Genomic DNA, 23,779 nt, shown 5'->3' with positions numbered 1-23,779 from the left:
CCCAAGTGCCCCAGACCTGGGTGCTCTCCCAGCCACAGGGCGTATGTCAGGGGTAGAGGGGCCCAGTTGGTTTCCTCACCCAGAAATGAAGCCACTGTCATATGGACAAAATAGCATGTGATGGTGTAATTGTGGACTGAGTTGTTGTAACGCTGCCTGCAGTGCTCAGAGCGTGAGTCCCCCCTCAAGGCAGGCTGTTAGGGTGCAGGGCCTAAACCCCACATTGGTGGGGAGTTCTATACTCAGATATCACCAACCAAGTATCAGGTATAATCCTCAGGCACTACAACAGCCTAACCATGGAGTCAGATACAGTCCCCTTGGCTACTCCCATCTGTCTTATCACCTAGGTGAGCCTGCCTTTGTGATAGCTGGTCCCTTACACCAAGAATCAAAGCAATACTCAGGCTACTCCTAGTCCCAAAGGGCCAGTCACTTACCCCAAGTCAGTTGCACCTTAGATCTCACACCAAAGACAATGCTTGTAGCCAGTCCTATAATAAGCTAAATACTGATATATTTACTAGGAAAAAGAAACAAGAGTTATTTACAAGGTGAAAGCAGGTAAACCTAGATACACAAATGAGTTCCAATCTTAAGTTCCAAAAGGTAATAAAAGCTTCTATAATCAGCGCTATATGTTCCTTAGGGCTAACCCAGGCTAAGCAGCTGGGGATCCTTTGCTTATGCCTTGAAAACTTTGTCCCCCAGAGTTCAAGCAGCAGAAAGAACTCCGGTTCCTTTTGTTTGGCATTTTTATCTCCTTCCTGCCATGTGCTGTGATCTGCAAACTCAGTACAGTTGATGGGAGGAGTCCACTTGCCTGGCTCATCTTCATGGGGAGAAGCAGAACAACAACAAAATCTGTTGTCTTCTTTTTGCAGTATCCCACAACTGTCCATCTGGTATGGATGACCCCTTCCTTTTGGGAAGGGAGAAACACTTGTTAGAGGTCAGCCCTTCATACTAGTCAGTGGCTCTCTCCTGTTTGGTCATTTACACAGTCATAGAGACTCACAAGACAAACTGCTCAAATATCACTATCCAATCTGGGATACGATGGTAAAGGTGAGATTGGTGCAGGCAGCTACGCATGAGCATTCAATAAAGTCTGAGCATTAAACACATTCTTACGATTCTTATCATTCTAATACTTGTTATAACAACGCTGGGGAGCCAGCCTGATTTCAGCTCTGTATTTGTCAGGGTTCAGCTGAGACTGAGGCTGTTTCGATGGGCAGCAGCAGGAGGCGGATCCGTTTTGTCTGTGCCCCGTGTGCGGGTTCCATGCCATGTGGGCTTCTGAAGCGAGGTGTGGGGTAGAGCATGTGCAATGCGAAGGGAACACTGGGGGAGCTTGGGAGCAAGCCCAGGCCAAGCTGGCTGTGTGAATCGTCGGCAGGCAGTGGTGATTTTTAACAGTGTGTAACTCAAGCAAATCTGAACAGATTCCATGAGGTCCCCACTAGGTCCCTCCCTGGGCCTGGGCCCACCCTCTTGCCAAATTCCAAAATGCTAGTGCAAGCCATGGGGGCATTAGAGCTCTTCACCACAGCTGCAGGAACTGTTTATAATAGAAAGTGTTAGGCAACTGAACCACAAGTGCCATTGCTCTGCCCTGCAATAGTAGGGAGGGACAATAGCTACCTAGCTCCCGCCTCTTGGGGAGGTGCCGTACCTACGCCGGCAGGAGAAGCTCTCCTGTTGGCATCAGCAGCATCTTCACTGAGCGCTATTGTGGTGCAGCTGTGTCGCTGCAGTACTGTTCAAGGAAGGGCTTTTAGCTCTGCTCACCATGGGCCCAGCACCATTCACTGGACCGTGGCTCCTGTACTATTCTGCAGGCAGCCCAGCTGCCCAGCCTCACCTCTTGCTCCCCTTATCCCCTCCCTACAGGCAGGATTCCTGCTCTGGCTCCCCAGTCCCTGCTGCCTGTCTCCATGGAGCAATGCAGGGAGCGTACACGGGTGTCTAGTTAAGACCCCTTGTGCAAGGAGCTAAAGAGAAAGTGGCAGCTACAGGCAGGTCCAAGCAGGGCAGGGAGACAAAAATAAATGTCAGGCACCTGGCTGCAGGAAAACGGTGAATTCCATGGCAGAAATGGTGAATTCCGTGGCCAGATTACTTGGCCACAGAATCAGAGTCACCGGGGCCCTGACTGAGATAAATGGGGCAGTTCACACCTTTCAGAGTTACTGTTTCAGGCTGTCTGCAGACTCAGGCATGCCACACTACATCTGTCATACTCAAGGTTAACTACGTTCATTTAAAAAAAAGTGGAAACTCAGGTTTTGGAGCCCAGCTCTGCACAAGTGGTGAGTTCTGCAGCAAATTTGATGACTTTGGTCTTGTGCAGTACAGGGCCCCAAGCACACCGACACCTACAAAAAGAAAGATAAGCGCTGAGCCTGCAGTTCCTACTGGGAGTAGTTCCTGGATGGGAGTAAGTGGCAGTCCTAGTAGCAAGTGTTTGCAGGTTGAGCCCTCTGGTTTGAGCCTACTGACAGCTTTCATCTAATATATTCTGTCCCAGTCGAGGAGGCTCTGTGACAGACTTGCAATATCCTGACGAACCTGATGGAATGAAGATAAGCTTTATTGAGTTAAGTTAAACCGTATGGAATTGGGGTTAACACCTTTGGGCACAGTATGAAAAATGCAGTTGTGGCTGTGTTGTTGTTTCAGTGTGTGCCCCGTCTCTAGCAGGGAGGGGGGATACTAATGTACCTCCTCCATTCCCAGCCCTTTGAAGTCACCACCTGGGGAGAGCTGCATATGCTTGTGCAGACTGGATTCTCCAGAGCCCATCAGACAAAGAAAAGACTTTTGCATAAAAGCCTGGGGTTTAACCTGTCTCAGGGCCTTCTCCCTACTCCAGCAAATGGGCGGGACCCCTGGACCCTGGAGGGCCCCAGTCCTTGGGGGAGGGTTGGAAGGACTTGGCCTACTGAAGCCTCATATGACTGGGTGGTTGCTCTGAGCTGAAGCTCTGATGACCTTGTAACCACAAGGATGCTCCTAGGGTGCGGTATTAAAAGGAGTTGGGGTAACTCTGGTGAGCTTATTAGCATGCGGGTAGGTTCTTTTGTTCTTTTACTGTTTTCTCGGTAATGCTTTGTACCTATGGAATATACTTGGCCTGCTTAGGAAGAGTTTGGTGGTAACTTGTATCTGTAGCAATTGCTCTGTTCTCTGTCTCTGAAGAGCAGGGCTGGCTCCAGGCACCAGCGAAGGAAGCAGGTGCTTGGGGCAGCCAATGGGAAGGGGCGGCACGTCTGGGTCTTTGGCGGCAATTCAGCGGCGGGTCCCTCAGTCCCTCTCGGAGCTGAGGAATGAAGCGGCGCGGTAGAGCTGCCGCCGAGGTGCTGCCGATCGCGGCTTTTTTTTTTTCTCCTTCGCCACTTGGGGCGGCAAAAAAGCCTGAGCCGGCCCTTCTGAAGAGAAAGCAAACAGGTGTCCTTGGGCAGCTGGTCTGTGCTGGGAATGACACAGTGAAGACAGTGTCGGAGAAAAACTGAGTTCTCACTCTTTTGTTTGGGTACAGCAAGTCAGAAGCTTTATTCACTCTCACAATTGTGCAGAGGGAGAGAGCCAAGCAGGTCTCTCTCACTGATACCTAATTACAACAAGCATTTATACCTTTCAATAATGAGGGACAGCTGCATTTTGTTATACATAAGCCATCTTGATATCTTATTTCTTAATTGTTTTGACTCTTGCCAACATACAATATTTCCTATACCTTATCTACACAAGGTCTTCTACACCTTATCTATACAAGGTCACAATAACTTCTCACACAGTACTTTCTCACCCGCCTCACACAATCCTCGCTTCTACAAATCTCGCGTTATCAGGGCTACAGTTAGCCTGACTCTTGCTAACAAACTGTCATGCATTGCAGTTCTTTTCTGACAGTTCTTTTTCTGCTTCCACAACCCCCCCTTTTGTACTTCTAGTACAACAAACATTCTCAAACCTCTATTTGCATCAAGTCCTGGACTTCAGATTCTATATCAGATGTTTCAGTTTTAGCGGTTCTGATTGGATGTAATGACAATGCATGATTAGCATGAACATGAAAGGTATTACTATTATTACGTCTTTTACAACAACAATAACATAATCCTAAACTAACTAATAACAATACAAGCAATAACATTCCCATAGCAAAACTATAATGGGGTTGTTGTACAGCCTTAGTCACAAAGCACAATACATCATACTTAGTACATAAAGTGGATACTCTATAAGCTGTCTGAAAAGCATACTTTTCAACTTGATATATATTTTAAAGCATGTGAATTTGCCCTTGTACTTCAGAGATTTTCTGAATCTCTGGTAACAGTGAAAACAAATTCTGAAATCTATCAGGTACTAAACTAGTCCAATTAAAGGGTATCTGGAACCTAAGGGCTACTTGGAAAGCTCTATCTGCAGGCCAGTAAATAATATGATTGCCTGCAGTGGTAGTGAGATTAAAATGTATGTCTTGTAATGTGGTGTCATTAACATACACACAGCTATCGTTAGCTTGAAAAAGTAAGTGTCCTGTCAGGGTAGTTCCTTGTCCCCTACCCTCCCAGCAAACGTAGTCATGAAGAGTAACAACTGCTCCTGGCTTCAGTTTACGGATACACTGAAGCTGTGGGGGTTCTAACGGCCAAAATGTCCATTGACTTCCTAACCCCATCCAAATGTCAGATGTAATCCCAGGAGCACTGACTAAAAATCGATTGGGCATACCAGGTGGTCTAATTTCCCAGATGTCTCGGTGAATTACCCAATCCCACATGCATCCTCCCCATGGACCCGGCAGGATTCGGTATGTGGGAGCCCACACCCCCTTTACCGGTCCATATGCTTGGAAGGAGCACTGAGAACGTCCGCACTTCCACCCAGAAAGTCTCCAAGTATGTCTCCGTGGCCACAGATCAGATGGTACTCCTGATGTGTCTGTAAGGGCAGTGGGCCAAGCCTGATGTTCTAGATCATTCCGAATGGCCATCAGCTGGTCATTCAGGAAATCCTGAATCTCTGAACATGCTAGATCCCACTGCAATGCCTTCCCAGCCTCAGTGATATTCAATACCATCTCTGTCAGCAACTTCTGGGTCATTGAACTAAGGGCGGAGATAACATGTAACTCACCAACTCCAGCCTGTACCTGGGTTAGTTGTGCTCCAGAAACAAGGCCAATGGCCTTCTCTAGTTGCCCCAATTTCTCATCATGTTCTTGGTTCTTAAAAATATTCCAAACTCCTGCTGCACTATTGGCCCCATCCCACAGGGATCCGGTCAAGTCTCTCTTCTTTCTAGAGGAAATAACCAAAGCCCTCTGTTGTGCTAATCTAATGGCAGCCCCCTGTGAGCAATTTGGGTATTCGTTTAATTGTTCACTAATTGGGTGACCAAATAACAATAAGGGCCTCTCTCATTTAACACAGTACAAGTTCCAGGAACAACCATCATATCTACTTCACTATAGAACCCATCAATTGCAATTATTAATTCTTGGGGTTCGCTGGTAGTGATATCATGTATTTCTATCTCTACTGATCCATTTGTTTTCCATTCAGTTGTTTGCTCATATACATTATCCTGAACTTTAAAGAATAATTTCTCTGAACAAAATTTCAGTAAATCACTAAGATGTGAAAGCCTTGGCCACTGGGTTTCATTGGAATATACAGTACGGTTTGTATCTGGGTAAGTTACAGTGGTGGTGGCAGGGGTCAAGGGACTAGTGGGTGTAGTCCTAGTGGTGGCAAGGCGGTTTTGATATTCATCTTCTGAAAGCCAATTAGGAAGGGCAGTGCACCCTGAAGGTACCTGTCCATAAGCACAAAGTCCTGATCCTGGAAAGAATCCACCCCACCACTGGACCCCGCATTCCCAGGAACGGTCCCCACAGTTCCCTCCTTGCCAATAAACGATGCTCCGTCTTCTCCACCAGGGCCAGTTCTTAATGTCTTTTGTAGTCAGGAATTCCTGGACTTTGGTGGTTTCAGCAGAGCGAGTGTTTCTTCTTTTCTTCTTCAAAAGCAGTTGTGATTCACCATAGTGCAGGGGAGAGGTTACTAGCACTTCACCCTGTACTGGTGTGATTCCTGTAAAAGAATTCAAAGGCATTGTAGATCTGTCAGTGGACAAAGGAGAGGTTACTAGCACTTCACCTTGTCCTCCTTCCCTGCTGTCCAGGAGGCACAGCAGAGCTAGCAGGAGAAATAGGCTGATCAGCAGCTGGAGAATCCTCTCCAGGTGGAGGGGTCTTTTTGCAGTAAGAAGCATGGTTCCAGGTGGGCAGTCCTTGGCACTTTACAGCGGTGTTGGTGGTTAACAGGACTTGGAAAGGGCCTTTCCAGCATGGAGCCAAAGCAGTCTTTCGTTGATGGACTTTACATAGACTCAGTCTCCTTGTTTCAATGAATGGCAGGGCTGCTAGGGTCTTTGGGTAGCACTTCTTTTATCTGTGAGAAAAGAAACCTAACACATTTCATTAATGCCTGGCAGTGTTTTGCAGATATCATAGTTGTTGGGCACATTCAGGCCCCCCCTTTTCTTGGCTGTCAGCCAAGTCTTAGCTGTGGGTAGTATCCTTGGATGGGGCCAACGTCTTATCTTTGGACTGAGCTTGCTAGCTATTTTTTTCCTCAGTTAACTCATTCTGTTCTTTTTTTTTTCTCCCCTTCTTGGCTTCTTTTAACCTACAAAGGAAACTTCCACTCTTCACTCATACACCTTTTCCCAACAATGAACACATACACATTGCCATTATACAGTACATTAGTCTTATTATTCAATGTATGCCATGTACACCCTTCCAGTAAAATAACTTTATTACAGAGCTTTGGAGCAACAAACCAGGACAAGCACACCCACTTTTGAGGAGTTCACTTGGTACAACCTCAGGTGTCCAATAGCTTTCCTCCCTCCCCAGCCCTCTGGCTAGAAATCTGAGGTAGCCAGAAGGATCCCATGGGCAATATGGGGAGTGGGTTAACCTGCCATGTCCTTGCTTCCAAAGACTGTTGGTATGCAAATTTTAACAACAATTTTTTTCAATTAAAAATCTGGCCAATGAAGTTTCTTTTTCTTACTTAAGCAAATGTATTAGACTTTAGTATATCACATTTTCCTGATTTATCCAAACACTTTTTGTATTCCAAGTTGAATAAAACAAGTATCTGCTTTTTGATTTAACCCTTCTATTTAATTTTGAACTAGACTGTCTTATGAAATTATTAAACCCAACAATTCTGGCCACAAGACAAACACCACAAGACAGGACAAAGAACACAAAAATAATTCCTATTGTACCAGTAAATGCATGGTACATTGAATGCTGTTCAGCTGGCATCCGTTTTCTCTGATGATCTGAAAGACAAAAGAACAGAGGTCTACCCCTTCTGGGTAGTCAGTCATTGCTTAAAATATTTCCTTTATATACACATACTCTTGTTGATTTTAGACAAAACAGAGGAATTACCCCATATTTCCTTGTATTTGTTTCATAGGCAGCCCAGGTTTCAGTGGCTTCTACCTTATTAGTTAGAAAATTGCATTAATACAGATGCTTTCTGGCTTGCTTCCAGATCCAAAGCTATCCACAGCTTAAAGATTCTTACTTTAAAAGGGACACAATTAACTTTCCCAGACTTTTGATTGCCTTTTACTTCTAGCTCCTGCTTTCAAACACCCAGTGATCTGAAAAAGACAACACAACCTATACTGGTAGGTTTGCATTTCTTTTACCTCTGCTACAATATACACTGCACATGTTCTGGGGAAAATGCACATCCTCTCCACAATTCAATTTCCATAACACTAGCCACATCAATTTCTACACAAGGTGTAACTGTTTCTTTTGTGCTTACAAAATCTCCATGCACCCCTAGTAAAGTGACAGCTCGACCACACAGAGCCAGGGGCACTGTCCTTCTCTATCTTTTTACCAGATTTTTTATCTGCTATTTTGTTACCCAAAAACAAATTCAAATCTTTTATTCTCCTGGCTTTGACTACCCTGCTGCAGCCACAACCTTTGGTCTTTAGTTAAAACATTTTAAATCTTGTAAAGCATTAAGTCACCTTAAGGATTAAATGCTAAACACCATATTAAACAACACTAGTTTCCTGTGTCTGGCAAAAGTATTCTCAGTTTTGCAACGTTAAAACAATACCAATTCATCTCAAACTTATAAAACACAGATTGTACACAGCAGGAGTGTTCTTCAGCAAATTAGACTAACGTATTCATAGTCGAATAAGTCCACTTAAATAACCTCTTGCCTGAATTACTTACAGACATTCCTACCAAGTTTCACTGCTTGATTCCCTCTAGCAACTACAGAGTTAACTTTTCACTCTCTTTTCTTAAATCACTTGCTTGTCTCCCAAAACGACACCCAACTCAACTCAGATTTTACCATTCCAATTATTATCCTGGGGATTTGAAATCCCCATGCTTATAATTACTTACTCCTTTCCTTCCACTATGCCCTCAAAGTTTCCAACCTGTTTTCCAATCTCTCTATCTATTGCCTGCCCGCTTGGGCCCAATCCTGCTTTTCTCGCTGAACCGTCCCTTCCATGGGCACCGGCTTTTTCACTACCAATTTAGATAGGAGGGTGGGCTTCTCAACTAGCCCCCACCCTTCCTGGTCTCTTCTCTTAAACATTCTTACTCACAAGGCTACCCGAGTCCTCCCTCGTGAGGCTTGCCACTTGGGCAAAACGCATGGCCCATTGGCGTTTAACTATTCAATTTTCTCTTGTGGCAAACACACTGCTGTTACAGCATATGCAAACACAAATGGTTAAATTCTGACAAGTCCCTGAAGGACCGGTACTAGCTTAGCCAGTGCTTCCTTTTCTGCCTGGAAGTCCTGTCTCAAGGCTTGCAACTTGCCCTGGGCATAGGTTTGAGTTGCTGCCTGGTTCATGATCTATGCTCTTAATTGCTCAATTCTAGTTATCAAGTACACAACTCTTCCTATTACTCCAACTTCTCTATTGCCCAGTCCTGCTACGACTGGGGTAGATCCACCTGACACCCTTCCCGGTCAACCGGGGTGGAGAGAGGAATGCTAAATCCCTCTCCGGTTCTCAGATTTACTGCGGCTGAGAGTAGGCACACTTTCATACTCACACACGTATGTCCAGACTGGCCACGTCTGTGTATAACGTTGAGAGAAGGTGCTGTGCAATCTCCAACTTGCTTCCTCTCTTGGGAGGGCAGTTCTTTTACACCCTGAAGTCTCCTGGGGCGTCTTTTCAGTGATTCCAGTCCAGGCCGGCTGCCTGTGGCTTCTTCAGCGTCCCCAAACCACGCCGGCTCCAGGGTCGCAAAGGCAGACTGTTGGATCTCACTAGACAGTTAAGCTTTGCAAATGTAATCTCAGCACTGTAACTTGTATTGCCTTTGGTTTGACTATGTCTATATTTTTTCACAGCCAGCTGGGGCCGAAAGTAGTTTTTCTTTGTACTTAGCCTGGTCTGCATTGATTCTTGACCTTGAACGCAGATTAACTTTCTCTTTATCTCTGGACCAAGCTGAATTTCAAATTAACCCGTTCCTTTCCTCAATAGACAAATTGCTCCCATTGTGTGTCAGAGGCTTTCTTTTTTGGTGATTAAAAACTCCTCTGAGATGTATGATCTTATCTAGATTGAAGGTACCTTCTAGTGGGCATTGTTTAGATGAATTTTCACGCGTGTAATGATTCCAATTCTCTAAATACCTGCAGGTTGATGGACCATAATGTACGTACATAAAATAAGCTGGGGTACCCTTAGGGGGTGAGAGGGAATCCTTAGACTGTCCCCCACCCATTTTCCAATCACACACACAGGGAGGAGGATGCCCTGTCCGCGCTAGCGGCATATAAACTAAGGATCTCTCCCTACAGGGTACTCACACAGGAGAGACTAACGAGGATAGCCATGACCTCCTACACCTCCCTTCAGCAAAGAGCGTCGGCTAATCTCAGAGAGACGGCGCCGCTTACTCTGTTGCATCCAGTGAGATGGTCCGACTGTCAGTGGCTCACACGGAGAGGAAAAGGGGAGGGAAGATGGGTTCACACACTCCTAGACCCAGGCAGCCTCCTCGCCGGACGATGCCAGGCCGAGTTAGCGTACCGTGGGTCGGATCTCCTAAAAGATCCTCTAGTTACCGGGCTTGCGTTAGAGTAGTTCTGGTCACGAGCCAAAAGACTTCGCAGAGTACTCTGGGCGTCTTCCGGTAACACTCAATTCACACTGGTGTACACACACACACACACACACCAAGGCCTTACTCCAGGTACTATTCCCAAGTACCTCGATGCATCACTCGAGGTGGTAAAAACCCCTCTTGAGGCGGTAAACAACCCCTCTGTCCGGACTATGAGGCGGTAAAAACCCCTCCTGCTGAGGCGGTAACAACCCCTCAACACAGGTGCAATCCTATGCACCTCGCATATGCATACAGGGGGCGGCAAACAATTCCCCTACGCCGCTCAGCATCTGACCTTGCTGCACAGTCAATAAGTTCGGATGGCGTGAGCCCAACAGGGACAGACGGCCCCACGGACAGTCCTCCTCCGACACCCCAATAGAGATTTCAAAAGGTCTCCTACCTCTATTGTGGCGCCATGGGGTTCGAAGGGGAACGATCCGTAGTAACTGCCGGTGCCTCTGAGGGCGTTGCCATCCCGGACGAGCCCCCAAATTGTCGGAGAAAAACTGAGTTCTCACTCTTTTGTTTGGGTACAGCAAGTCAGAAGCTTTATTCACTCTCACAATTGTGCAGAGGGAGAGAGCCAAGCAGGTCTCTCTCACTGATACCTAATTACAACAAGCATTTATACCTTTCAATAATGAGGGACAGCTGCATTTTGTTATACATAAGCCATCTTGATATCTTATTTCTTAATTGTTTTGACTCTTGCCAACATACAATATTTCCTATACCTTATCTACACAAGGTCTTCTACACCTTATCTATACAAGGTCACAATAACTTCTCACACAGTACTTTCTCACCCGCCTCACACAATCCTCGCTTCTACAAATCTCGCGTTATCAGGGCTACAGTTAGCCTGACTCTTGCTAACAAACTGTCATGCATTGCAGTTCTTTTCTGACAGTTCTTTTTCTGCTTCCACAACAGGGAGCTGTGAAGCCTGGGAATACCCTGGTCAGAGGGGAGAGAGCTGTGGGTCTCCACCCAAAAAGGCAATGGCTGGGGAGCTACCAGCCTGAGAGTGGGTGCCCTTGCTGAACCACAGAGGGGAAATCCAGGTGCAGCCACCCTGAACCACAATCTCTATGGTGGCAGCATTGGTGGGATCTCTTAACAGTGTCAATTGCATAAATGCCAACAGCAGCAAAAGCAAGTTACTTAGACAGGAGAGGCACAGAGAAAAAAGCCTCAGTAGTCTTTCTGGGGAAAGGAACAGTGAAAAGGGAGATGGGGGAAATGAATTATGAACAACTGAAGAAAAATCTGTTGTTGAGCTATGCAGAGAAAGGGAGATTAGCCCTGAAGATAGAACAAAATCATATTTAGTTGATTTGCTATATTCTAATGTCAAGGAATGATGGTCCATGTTCACAGAGAACATCCAGTCGACTGACAGAGGGCCCAGCAGACAGGGAGAAATTTGGACCCAACGCCCTGGAGAGAAACAGGGAAGAGGCTGACAGTCAGCTACTGTGTTCCATCCTGACCAAGGCCACCACTGCAAGAGGAGTGCTGGACGCCCAACAGCTAGAGCAAGAGAGGCTTCAGCTGGAGAGGGACAGAGTGCATCTGGAAACCCAGCAGCTTGCAGATCTAGAGCAAGAGAGAGCAGTCTGGGACCCGCAGCAGTGCCGGTAAGACCCAACGTTAGCGCCAGTACCAGCAGTAGAAGAGAGAAAAGGACAGGGAGCATCAATATCAGATCAAGATGGAGAAACTGTGGCAGCAGAACCATTGTCCAGTAGGTGGAGCCAGACGCCATGGACCTGTGCCCGTGAGTGGCATAGACTCCAAATGACTTCCTCGCTATGTGAATTAAATAAGCTCGGACAAGGGCACATGGTAAGGGACCTGGCTCCACTGCTTTCTGGGCAAAGGCCCTGGACATCTTTACCCTTATGGGAAGACTGCAAAGATTATGATAATTGAAAACAAGCTTTGTGGCTGAAGTTTAAACTGACCCCTGAAGCGTATTGGAGAAGGTTTCTGGCAGTTCAGAAGAAAGAGAACATAACCTATATTGAGGCGTCAGCTCAATGGGGAACTGGTTGGAGGTTTTCCACAGTCCATGAGGCCTCTGAGGTAATGGGTATAGAACAGCAGTTCTTAAAGTATGGGCCACGCCTCCCAAGGGAGGCATGGGAATGTGTAAAGGGAGGCGCAAGCTCTCTGTATGTATGTGTGTGTGTTTTTTAATAGCTCCAGCTCTCAGCCTGGGCTCCCGCTGTCACAGCGGGGCAGGTTGCGACTCTGGCTCTCAGCCCTGGCTCCCGCCACCAGAGCCGCAGCCTGCCCCACGGAAACAGGGGGAGCCACAGCCACACCGGGCACTGCAGGGCTCTTCACTAGTCCCACACAGGGCTCTCTTAGCAACTGTGACAGGTCCTTTGTGTGGTTTTCCCCCCAAGAACTTAAAACCATTAGCAGCAACACGCTTACAGCGAGAAAGAGCTAACACGAGAAATGGATGGCTTTGTGACAAAGGGAGTAAAGTGTACAACACAAGCCGAAGTGAGGGCAGCAGCAGACGTTCCAGCAAAATGCAAAAGCTGAAAATATGACAAAGCTTATTTCAAACTGAGCTTTACATGGAGCGGGTCCAGCAGCTTCAATGTGTTGTATGTGGCGAAGAACTGGCAAATGACAGTATGCTGCCCTGCAAGCTACGCCAGGATCTCAAAACAAGACATGCTACCTGAGGAACTAAACCTAGAGAGTTTTTTCAGAGGAAGCTCCGTGAGTGAATAGGACAGAAGTTGTTGAAGTGTACAGTATTAACATGAAGGCTACTCAGGTTTCTTACTGTGTGGCTTTGCGCATTGCCAAAGCTGGTAGGCCGCACAACATAGGTGAGAAACTACTACTTCCAGCTGCAAAGGATATACATGCACGGTCATGATAGGAGAGAAAGCAGCATCACAGCTAGACGTGATCCCATTTTCCAATGACACAGTTTCGTGCCGTGTTGTGGAGATGGCCCCGATGTAAAAGAGACGCTCCTAGAAAGTATTCGTCAGAGCCCATATTATTCAATTCAGCTAGATAGATCAAGTACTGCACAGCTACTGGTGTATAGTCGAATTGCTACAGCAACAGAATTAAAAGAGGAATTTCTGTTTTGCCGTCCACTTCCAACACAAGCAACCAATATAGAACTTTTAAAACTATTAAATAATTTTGTCCAAGACACCAGTCTTGACTGGGGATGTTGTTTTGGAATTTGCAGCGCTGGAGCATGGTCTATGACAGGATGGCATAGCAGGATTGTGAGAAAGGTACAAGAAGTGGCCCCTACAGCTACCTGGAATCATTGTATGGTCCACAGACAGGCATTGGCTGTTAAGATGATGCCAGAGGAGCTCAGCAATGGTCTTTCAGTTGCAGTAAAAATTATAAACTTTATAAAGTCGCAACTGGTTAATTCAAAGATTTTTGACATTTTATGCAAAGAGATGGAGGCAAACTTCACACAGTTGTTGTTACATGCAAAAGTTTGTTAGTCTTGTCAGCACTTTGCCCTTGGACATCCATGTGAACTGCGTGAGGAAGTCCGTATTCTTCTTGCTGATACCGCTCCACTTGTACAGCATTTCAGTGACATTCATGGGATATCCTTGTTGTCATATCTGGCTGATATATTTGAGTGACTGAATTCTCTGAATGTGGCACTTCAGGGATGAGATGCAAATGTTCTCATTGCTAATGATCGGATAGCAGCATTCATTAACAGACTTAAATTGTGGTCTTCATGTGTGCAGCAGGGATCTGTTTCCATGTTTTCAATGCTGGAGGACATTGTGCAACAAGTGTCATCAGCATGCTTGTTGGGAATGTAGGGAATATATGTGGCAGCTGAGCAGGGGTTTTGTGAATGTCAGTGGTGCCTGCATGTTGGACGTGGGCCCCTAAAGGGCAGGTAGGCATCAAAATCCCCTTGTGAATGCAGCCCTTTGGAGCAGGGGCTGGCTCTTATTATGTCTTTGTACAGCACCTAGCGCAATCAGGCTCTGATCGTGGTTGTAGCCTCCAGATTCTTCTGAAATACAAATGATACAGAGCCTGATCCTCTTCACCTGTGTAACTCTGTCAACTCCTGAATTACCCTGCTCAGAATCCGCTCCCTGCTGGGGACACACTTGTAAGGGTCAGAGTTAAGGTTTTAATTGCATTTTGAGTTAGACTTTGGTTGTGGTTTGAAGTTATTGGGGTATCTGATATATTCAGAGAGTAGAATAGATGGTGAAATGACTTAATCTCCTTTCCTTGCAGTGTTTGTCTTGTTTCAAAAATCCCTTGTATAGTGATAACTGAAAGCAAATGAGGTTTCCTGTCTGGGAATTAGAGCTGGCAAGTGACCTCTCTAGTTATGGTTGGCTAAATGTATCCATTTTAGAGGCCCTTGTTTAGTTGCTTATAACTTGGTCAAGTTTCATCTTTCAGGCTGGAATTTTCCAGCTCTGGTTTCTGTCTGAGGGCTTTTTTCTCTTTATGAGCAGAATTGTTTTTTTGAGAATTAAGAAAATGAAAAGTAGCCAACATTTTTGTCCGTATCAAACTCTCTTTCTCTGTCTGAACTGCTCTGGAAGCTCTGTGTTTGGAGTGGGACAGACATATGTGTTACAGAAGGCAGGGCCGGCTCTAGGTTTTTTGCTGCCCCAAGCAAAAAAAATTTTGGCTGCCCCCCATCCCAGCCCTGGGCTCCTCGCCGCCCCCCCCCACCCGCCCCCCCCTGCCGCCCAAACCCTGGGCTCTCACCCCCCCACCCGCACCCCCCTGCCGTCCCAGCCCTGGGCTCCCCCCACCATTGCCCCACACACACACCTCCTGCCGCCCCAGCCCTGGGCTCTCCCCGCCCCACTTGCACCCTCCTTCCGCCACAGCCCTGGGTCACTGGTAACTCGCTCCCAGGGCGGGTCATTCAGCAGGAATTTTGGATGTGCACAGAACACAGACAGGATTGGTTCCCATATGGTTACGGAACTGCAGTAAAGTGGAACAATTTTCAGCTTGTGTGACTGGAGGATATCTGGATGCATATTATAAGACTGTCCTACATAAATGAGGAAAAGTTGAGGTGACTTTATTATTCTTTTGTTCCACTCTTTCTTTCTATGGGGAATTTGCCAATGCAATATCACTGTCTTCCTTTTAAACAAACAAACAAACAAGGCAATGGCTGTTGAAAATAGCAATTCCAGTCCTAATAACCACTGGGAAGCATTTCTTGCTCAATTTTATCCTACTTTTTCTACAGCAAGTTACAGTGGATCAGTATATTTGATTTGGGAGAAATGAAGTAACTGAGCTTGAGCACTCCTGAATTTTGAGGTGTTCAAATCTGGAAGGCAGGTGCTGGGGGGAGGGGCCTGTGGCTCCGCAGGGGAGCACGGCAGCATGTATGCAGCAGCGTGTCTGGCGCTGCGCGAAGCCAGACACACTGGTCTGAGTGGCACGGTAAGGGGGCTGGGAGGTTGGGGTAGGGGGTTCCGGGGGGGCAGTCAAGGGACAGGGAGCAGGGGGGGTTGGATGGGGTGGAGGTTCAGGGGGGCAGTCAGGGGCAGGGAGAAGGGGGGGTAGATGGGTCAGGGGTTTGGGGGGCACTCAGGGGACAGGCAGCAGTTGGATAGGCATGGGAGTCCCAGGGGTTTGTCAGGGGACAGGTAGGGGGTGGGGTCCTAGGGGGGAACTTGGGGGGGGTGTCTCAGGAGGGGGCAGTTGGGGACACGGAGAAGGGAGGCTTAGATAGGGGGTGGGGTCTCAGGAGGGGGCAATCAGGGGACAAGGACCAGTGGGGCTTAGATAGGGGGTGGGGTCCTGGGGGGCAGTTGGGGCAGGGGTCCCTGGAGGGGGTGATCAGGGGACAGGGAGCAGGAGGGGTTGGATGGGTTGGGGTTTCTGTGGGGGGCAGTCGGAGGGAGTGGATGGGGGCAGGGTGGGGCTACCCTCCCTCCCTCCCCGTGGAGTGTCCTATTTTTTGAATGTTAAAATATGGTATCCCTACCCTTCCCAGTGCAGCTCTCCATTCAAAGCAGGCTGTAGAATGAGGTCTCAGCTTCCTCACTCCCTCCCCCTCTTTCCTGTTGGTAGTGGCCAAGGGAATGCTGGGAAATGTAGTTCTTTCCCTGCTCCAGGGCTGGCTCTATAGGCAGGGAGCTAACCAAGGAACTACAGCTCCCAGGGCCCCCTGTTGTTCTCAGCTCCCATGCTGGATCCCTGCCGCCCCTGCAAATGGGCTGCCCCAAGCATGTGCTTGCTTTGCTGGTGCCTAGAGCTGCCCCTGACAGAAGGCTGGTGAAAATCCCCTTGGATTTGGTTGTGGGAGAATATTTTCCACCGTGCCCTTTGCCAATGCACACCAGCTTTTCCTTCACAACCTCTGAGCTACCCACACAATGTGAGGAACCAGCAAGGGAGTCTCAGCCCCTGTTCCACCTGCCTGAGGGTGCGTGGGACGAAACAGGGCTCCCCCTGACACCTCCACACCCTGCCTGCTCCAGTTGGGGTGGAGGTTGCCAAGTTTGTCCTCCAGCTGCAGAATCAGGGCCCATGGGAAAAGATGGCAATCAACAGAATCTGTAAGACAAGTGCTTCCCCAAGGAGCCGTTGTCCAGGATGAGAGCGCTGAGGGGGATCCTCCTGCAGGCTGCAAAGTGGGTGAGACCCGCTGCCTGGCTTTGTGCTGGGGGCACTCACAACGCAGGCTTCAGGGTCTCTCTCTTTTCTTTCCAGTTGCAGAGCTTGTCTCACAACATTAACTTTTCCCTGGACTCGCTGGTAAAGAGAGACTTAAAAGAGCTCAAAGGGGTGAGTAGATGCTGAGCGGGCCTGTCAGGATGGGCCCTGGGAGAGGGGCTGCACCAGCTGAAGGATGTTCCCCTCCCTGTTTCACTAGCAGCAGGCAGTAGCAGTGCTAAGAGCTGGGTTCTGAGCTCTGTGGGAGCAGCTGGGCCCAGCAATGCTCCTGAGCCCTCCAGAAAACTCCATCTCTGTCTCCAGGGCCTTGGCACGGAGCCACCTGCCACTGCTGCTCTCCAGCCTGGATGCAGGCATAGATGTGATTGACAGCAGGGCAATGTCCCCGCCCACCTCTTCACTCCTCCCCCTTCTCTGACCCAATTTGCCTACAGCCCTTTGGCTGAACCGAGGGGTGTCATGGGAGTCCCCTGGGAACAAAAGAACCTGTTTACCCCCAAATACTTCATAGCTTCTCATCACATCCACTGCATGAGCACCCCCCATGGCCTCCCAATCAGCTCCCTCACTGGGTGAGTGTGCACGCCCCCTGCACTGAGTGTGCCTGGCCTCCCAGAAAGCCCTTCCCCCGGTGACTGTGTGTCCCCGTGGCCTCCCAGTGAGACCTCAGGCGAGTGCATGTCCCCAGGGCCTCCCAGGGAGACCCTGTTGAGTGCGAGTCCCAGGGTTGCCAGCCCTCTTTGTTTTGCTGGCAGTCTCCCGGAATCAGGCTCTATCTCCCAGGGGCTACTGAAGCCAAACCAGGAGATTTTAGTCCAGCAGCGCAGCGGGGCTAAGGCAGGCTCCGTGCCTGCCCTGGCCCCATGCTGCTCCCCAAAGCGGCCAGCACGTCCCTGCAGCCCCTGGGAGGGGGGCAGGGAGTCTCTGCGCACTGCCCCCGCCCCGACTCCACAGCTCCCATTGGCTGGGAACTGCGGGGGTGGTGCCTGCAGACAGGGGCAGCGCATGGAGCCCTCTGCCCCACCAGAGGCCACAGGGACATGCCACCTGCTTTCAGGAGCGGCATGGTGCAGGGCAGGCAGGGAGCCTGCCTTAGCCCCGCTGTGCTGCTGCCTGGGAGCTGCCCGAGGTAAGCGTTGCCCAGCCGGAACCTCCACACCTCACACCCTCCTGCACTCCAATCCCCTGCCCCAACCCTGAGCCCCCTCCTGGAGCCAGCACCCCCACCCCTTCCTGCACCCCAACCACCTGCCCCAGCCCTGAGCCCTGTCCAGCACCCAAACTCCCTCACAGAGCCTGTACCCCAACCCTCTTCCTGCACCTCAACCCCCTGCCCCAGCCCACTGAAAGTGAGTGAGGGTGGGGGAGAGCGAGCGATAGAGGCGGGTGGATAAAGAGCAGGGCATGGCCTTGCGGAAGGGGCCGGGGCATAGGTGTCTGGGTTTCTGTGATTAGACAGTTGGCAACCCTAGTGTTCCCATGGCCCCCAGGAAGCCCCCAGGTGAGTGCGTGTCCCCCATGATCTCCCATTGAGCCCCCAAGTGAGTGCATGTCCCCCATGGCCTCCTGGGGCACCCCCAGGCGAGTGCGTGTCCCATGTGGCCTGCCAGGGAGCCCCCAGGTGAGTGCATGTCCCATGTCCTCCCAGTGAGCCCCCCCTGTGAGTGCATGGCACCCATGGTCTCTCAGCGGGGCATCCCTGGGCGAGTATGCACCTCCTGTGACCTCCCAGCAGGGTCTCCCCTGGGGTGAGTGTGTACCTCCCATGGCCTCCCAGCAAACCCCTGCCCCCTCCCCGGTCAAATCATGCCCTCTGTGGCCTTCCCCAGGCAAATGTACACCTGCTGTGACCTCTCAGTGGGGCCCCTTTGGTGTGAGCGTACGGCCCCTATGGCCTCCTCGCCCCCCGTACTCTGGTGTTTCCTGCCCACCCCCCGTGGTCTCTAACATGTGCTCACCCAGGGAACTCACCCCACTATGTGTTTGTGTGTGCACATGTGGCTATGGGTGTGTCTGGGTGTGCATGGCTCTCCTAGCTGCATAGATTCCAAGGCCAGAAGGGCCCATTGGGATCATCTAGTCTGACCTCCTGTATAGCACAGGCCAGAGAACCTCCCTGAATCAATTCCTCTTTGAAGTAGAGCTGAACTTTTAGAAAAACATCCAATTTTGGTTTAAAAATTGCCAGTGGTGGAGAATCCACCTTGACCCCGGGTACATGTGTGTAAGTGTGTGTTGCTTTCAGGTGTGCTGCTCTGTATTGATATCTGTGTTTGCACGTGCCCATTATTAGATGAAGATGGTAAAATTGTTAAGGATGCAGAAGAGGTAGAAGTGTTCAATAAATATTTCTGTTCTGGATTTGGAAAGAAGCAGGATGATGTGCTTGTGTCACATGAGGCTGAAGAAATACCTTCCGAGTCCATTAGTAACTGAGGAGGATGTTAGCAGCAGCAGCAGCTAGGGATAAATATTGCACCCAGAAGGCCTAAAAGTGTTGGCTGAGGAGTTCTCTGGCTCACTGATGTTAATTTTTAATAAGTCTTGTGTATATAAATATCTCCTCTGACAGGGGCCGTGGCTGAATTTTGTTCAGGCTCCAGGATCTTGATACACCTCTGGGAATCCCGAGCACAGAGGCTGAGATTGCTCTCACAGCAATCCCAGGGGGAGGCCAGGAAGAGGCACTTGCTAGGATTGGGACAGAATGTTAATAGCTGTGGGATACTGGAACAGCTAAGCAACATTGTGGCCCACAACTCCACTGAGAGCAAGGAAACTAGGCACTGCTAATAGGTGGTAGGTTTCAAAACTCTGCAGGGAAAGGGAAACTGAGGCACAGCTGAAAGGTGATGTGTCAGAGCTCCCCTGGAATGAGGGTGACTCTGGGTAGTAAAGAGTGCTGCCAAAGAACAATGCTTGGCAGAATGTGGGAAAAGCCCTAGAGAGGTGTGAAGCAACCGCTGGGTGGAGTCTTGAGGTTAAGGAGGGAGAAAGTTGCCCCTTAATCTATGGTTTCACATTGATCAGTGGAGGTGTAATTAAACCTGAGGGGGATGGGGGGAGCAAACACACTTCACCTTGCCCCAAGGGGGGGGCGGGGATTGGGAACTGATCTATAATGTTGTCATGAAACTGTTTTGGTGTGGTGATTGGAACTGTTTATCTGTTGATTGACTGACTGTATGAAGTTTAAATTAATAAGTAGTAAAGCAGATGCGCTGTCGAAATGGGGGAGGGTGGGTAGAACATCCTTGGAGTACTTGTCATGTACCCCTGCTCTGCTCTCTTTTGAAAGGGGGAGAAAAGTGATGATTTGGGGGCGCTGTCCTGGCGCTGACAGCCCTGCTGGGGTACGAGGGAGGTTCCAGATGTCAGCCCCGCACCCAGCTGAGCGCCAACAGGCGATGTAAGTAACGCAGTGTCTGTGTGGACACTGTGTCGCCCTAACTACATCGACTTAAGCGCTGCGCCTTTCGTGGAGGTGGAGTTAAGTCGATGCAGTGGGTGACGTACATCGGTGGGAGCACCATTGCAGTGTGGATGCTGTCTTACATTGACCTAACTCTGTAGTGTAGACCAGGCCTGAGTGTAAAGAGCGTAGAGTTGATATATTGAATAAAATGTATGTGTGCGTGCGTGTGTGTTGACTGCTTCACAACTGCTGTCTGCCCCTGAAAGACTTGAAATGTAAAGCAGAAGCTTCCTGCTGTTGGGTGGAGTTCTGGCAGAGGGGTGTCTGAGTACAGGGGAGTCTGAAGGGTCAGCGCTGTGCCCAGAGGGGCTAGGTGGCTGGACAGCAGGTTCCAACAGTTGGGGATTGCCAGCTAAAAAGTCTGTGGCCTGAGAGTGTGCTTAGGGACCCTGAGCTTCAGGCACTGGCTGGGCTCCATTCAGGCTCCAGGAGCTTGGGAACCCCCTGGAAACCCACAGCACAGCTTGGATTCCCTCGCAACAATCCTAGTGGGCAGCCAGGAAGGGGTGCTAGCTAGGATCTGTGACACCTTCCTGGGGAGAAAATACCAGGTTATTAAAGGGCTCTTTAACCTAGGGAAGAAAGGCAGAACAAGAACCAACAACTACACGCTGAAGCCAAACAAATTTGTAACCATGAGAGTGATTAACCATTGGAACAAACTCCGAAGGGAAGAGGTGGATTCTCCATCTCTTGGTGTCTTCAGATCCAGACTAGCTGTCTTTCTGGAAGATGCTTTAACCAAACACGAATTACTGGGCTCAATGCAGAGGTAATGGGGTGAAACTGAATATTCCGTGCTAGCCAGGAGGTCAGCTTAGATGTTCTAATGGTCCTGTCTGGCTTTAAAATCTACGTGCCTGTGTATCCTTGTGTGCACACATCTGTGAACATATGTCTGTGTGGCTCTGGGTCTGTGTATACACACGTGTGGGTCTGTGTGTGTGCCTGTGTTTGGGGGGTGTTCCTGTTTTAGCTTCCGTGCACGCTGCATGAGCAATAGGGGAACTCACTCTCAGCGATGTGCAGAATGAGATGACGCAGATTCTCCAGCTGGTGAGTGCGACAGTTTCAAACAGGCTAGAGTGCACATTTGGGCCCTGACTAGGCAGGCTAGCAGCGCGCTGTGGTGTGCGTAGAAAGCTCTGCCATGCCAGGGGTAAGGAACAGGGGGCGTATTGTACAGGGCCATTGTCACTAAGCACTTACCCGTCTCTTACCAGGACTTCAAAAAGCCTTTTGACAAAGCCTGGAAAGACTATGAGAATAAACTGTAAGTTGACCTGCCCCCGTCCTCTTTACTCAGGCTCACTGGGAACCGATTCTAATAAAGCCTGGCCCAAGAGAGCCTTTCAGGGTGTTTTTTCCCTTTCTTCAAGCACAAAGATTGAGAAGGAGAAGCGGGAGCTGGCGAAGCAGCACGGGCTGGTGCGGAGCGAGGTGGTGGGAGGGGAGATCGCGGAGGAGATGGAGAAGGAGCGCAGGATGTTCCAGTTAAACATGTGTGAGGTAAGGGGGAGTGGGAGGGAGCAGCAGCATCCCAAGCACCTAGAGCAATGACCCTTTCCACTGAGCAGCACTGGCCTCTTCTCCGCAACTCCCACCTGCCGTGAACTTGGAAGTCTCAGCCATGGGCCATGGGAGGGAAGGTGCAGAGTGGCTCGGGGATGGGGAGAGGAAACTCTTGAAGAGGAAGACCCCTAATTCTCACATGGTTGTGGGTTTTTTTTTTTTTAACTCCAATTGAATGTCTTTGTGAGGATTGTATCAAGGCCTCTTCCATTGCCAGCCAGCCTAGCTCCCGGTGGCTGCTTTTCAGCTTCTTGTGTGGCACAGAGATGTTTCTAGTGTTCATTTTTGACCAGATGCCTTGTTTCCTGTAGTCTGACACCTTGTTCAATTTACAGAAATTACAACTGTGCCCATCTCCTCTCCCTTCCCCATGGGCAGCGGGTAGAAGAGGCCAGGGGATGCTAAGCCTCCCCAAACAGGCGGGTGCCGCCAGCCCGTGTCTTTGGAGCCCTGCCACCAAAAAGGTGCCATAGTCTGGCCCATGTTCTGCCCCAAGGCCCCGTTGTGCTTGTCCTCTTCCCCCGTGGCCCCGCCTGCCGCTCATGCCTCTCCACCCGCCGAGTGGTGGGCAGGTAGGGGGGTGGAGAGGTGCGAGCAGTTGGTGGGGGTCTTGGGGGAGGAGGCGAAGAAGCGCGAGTGGTGGGAGGGGTCAGAGATGGGTAGGGTGGCCTCGGGGGAGGGGGCCAAGCCTCGAGGCAGAGCAGGGGGCGGGGCCACGGTCTGGACACCAGTGGCCCCCCCACTTCTCCGGAGCTTCCAGCGCTCACGCCCAGCCTCCCAAATGTGGGAGTCATGTGCTGCCCATGCCCAGGCCAGCTGTATTTGTGTCCCGCCCTTCACTGGGTACAGAGCTCTTGCTATTCCTGACATCCAGACAGCTGCTTTGTCTGACTCGTGTGCTCCTCAGGTCTTGTCAGCTTCGCCCAGCACCTCATTAAACACCCCCAAGCCTCTAGTCCTTTCTGAGCAGCAGCCAGGTTCCACTGTAGCTACAGCCTGTCCCTTCCCCTTAATGCTCCCTGCTGCCTCATAAATGTAACCCCCTCCTTGTTAAATGCTCTCCTCCTCCCCCACTGAGTCCCCGGAGTCCCCAGTCTGGCTGGTCCTGCATGGGGAACTGGAAACATCCAGAGAAAGCTTGGGGCCCTGGGTATAGCCTTTGTCCTAGCCATCTAAATGTAGCTTGCACAAGCTCCCTCCTCCTTGGAGGGGTCAGGGAGCATGCTCGGTGCAATGGAACATTCAGTGAATTTACAAGCAAGTAGAGAAGCTCCTCTCATGGATTGGTAACTGGTTTAAAAATAGGAAACAAAGGGTAGTAATAAAGGGTCAGTTTTCAGAATGGAGAGAGGTAAATAGTGGTGTTCCCCAGGGATCTGTACTGAGACCTGTGCTGTTCAACATATTCATAAATGATCTGGAAAAAGGGGTAAACAGTGAGGTGACAAAATTTGTAGATGATACAAAACTATTCAGGATTGTTAAGTTCAAAGCAGACTGCGAAAAGCTACAAAGGGATCTCACAAAACTGGGTGACTGGGCAACAAAATTGCACATGAAATTCAGTATTGATAAATGTAAAGTAATGCACATTGGAAAACATAATCCCAACCATTCACACAAAATGACGAGGTCTAAATTAGCTGTTGCCACTCAAGAAAGAGATCTTGGAGTCATTGTGGATAGTTCTCTGAAAACATCCCCTCAATGTGCAGCGGCAGTCAAAAAAGCAAACAGAATGTTGGAAATCATTAAGAAAGGGATAGATAAAAAGACAGAAAATATCATATTGCCTCTATATAAATCCATGG

The 23,779-nt window shown here is 49.4% G+C and overlaps 1 protein-coding gene across 1 annotated transcript in view; it reads left to right on the top strand.

The window, feature by feature from the left end:
- LOC135886704 (arf-GAP with SH3 domain, ANK repeat and PH domain-containing protein 2-like) overlaps positions 1-23,779 on the top strand; it is a 102,954-nt gene that overhangs the window by 18,630 nt on the left and 60,545 nt on the right. Inside the window, exons 4-6 of the mRNA XM_065414491.1 lie at positions 16,958-17,032; positions 21,620-21,669; positions 21,776-21,905. Coding sequence (XP_065270563.1) covers positions 16,958-17,032; positions 21,620-21,669; positions 21,776-21,905 — 255 coding nt within the window. The remainder of the gene's footprint in view (positions 1-16,957; positions 17,033-21,619; positions 21,670-21,775; positions 21,906-23,779) is intronic.

This window comes from Emys orbicularis, chromosome 12, assembly GCF_028017835.1.
Source record: "Emys orbicularis isolate rEmyOrb1 chromosome 12, rEmyOrb1.hap1, whole genome shotgun sequence".
Lineage (NCBI taxonomy): Eukaryota > Metazoa > Chordata > Testudines > Emydidae > Emys > Emys orbicularis.
Note: the sequence above shows the minus strand (reverse complement) of the source record. Positions and strands in the feature narration are given on the sequence as shown.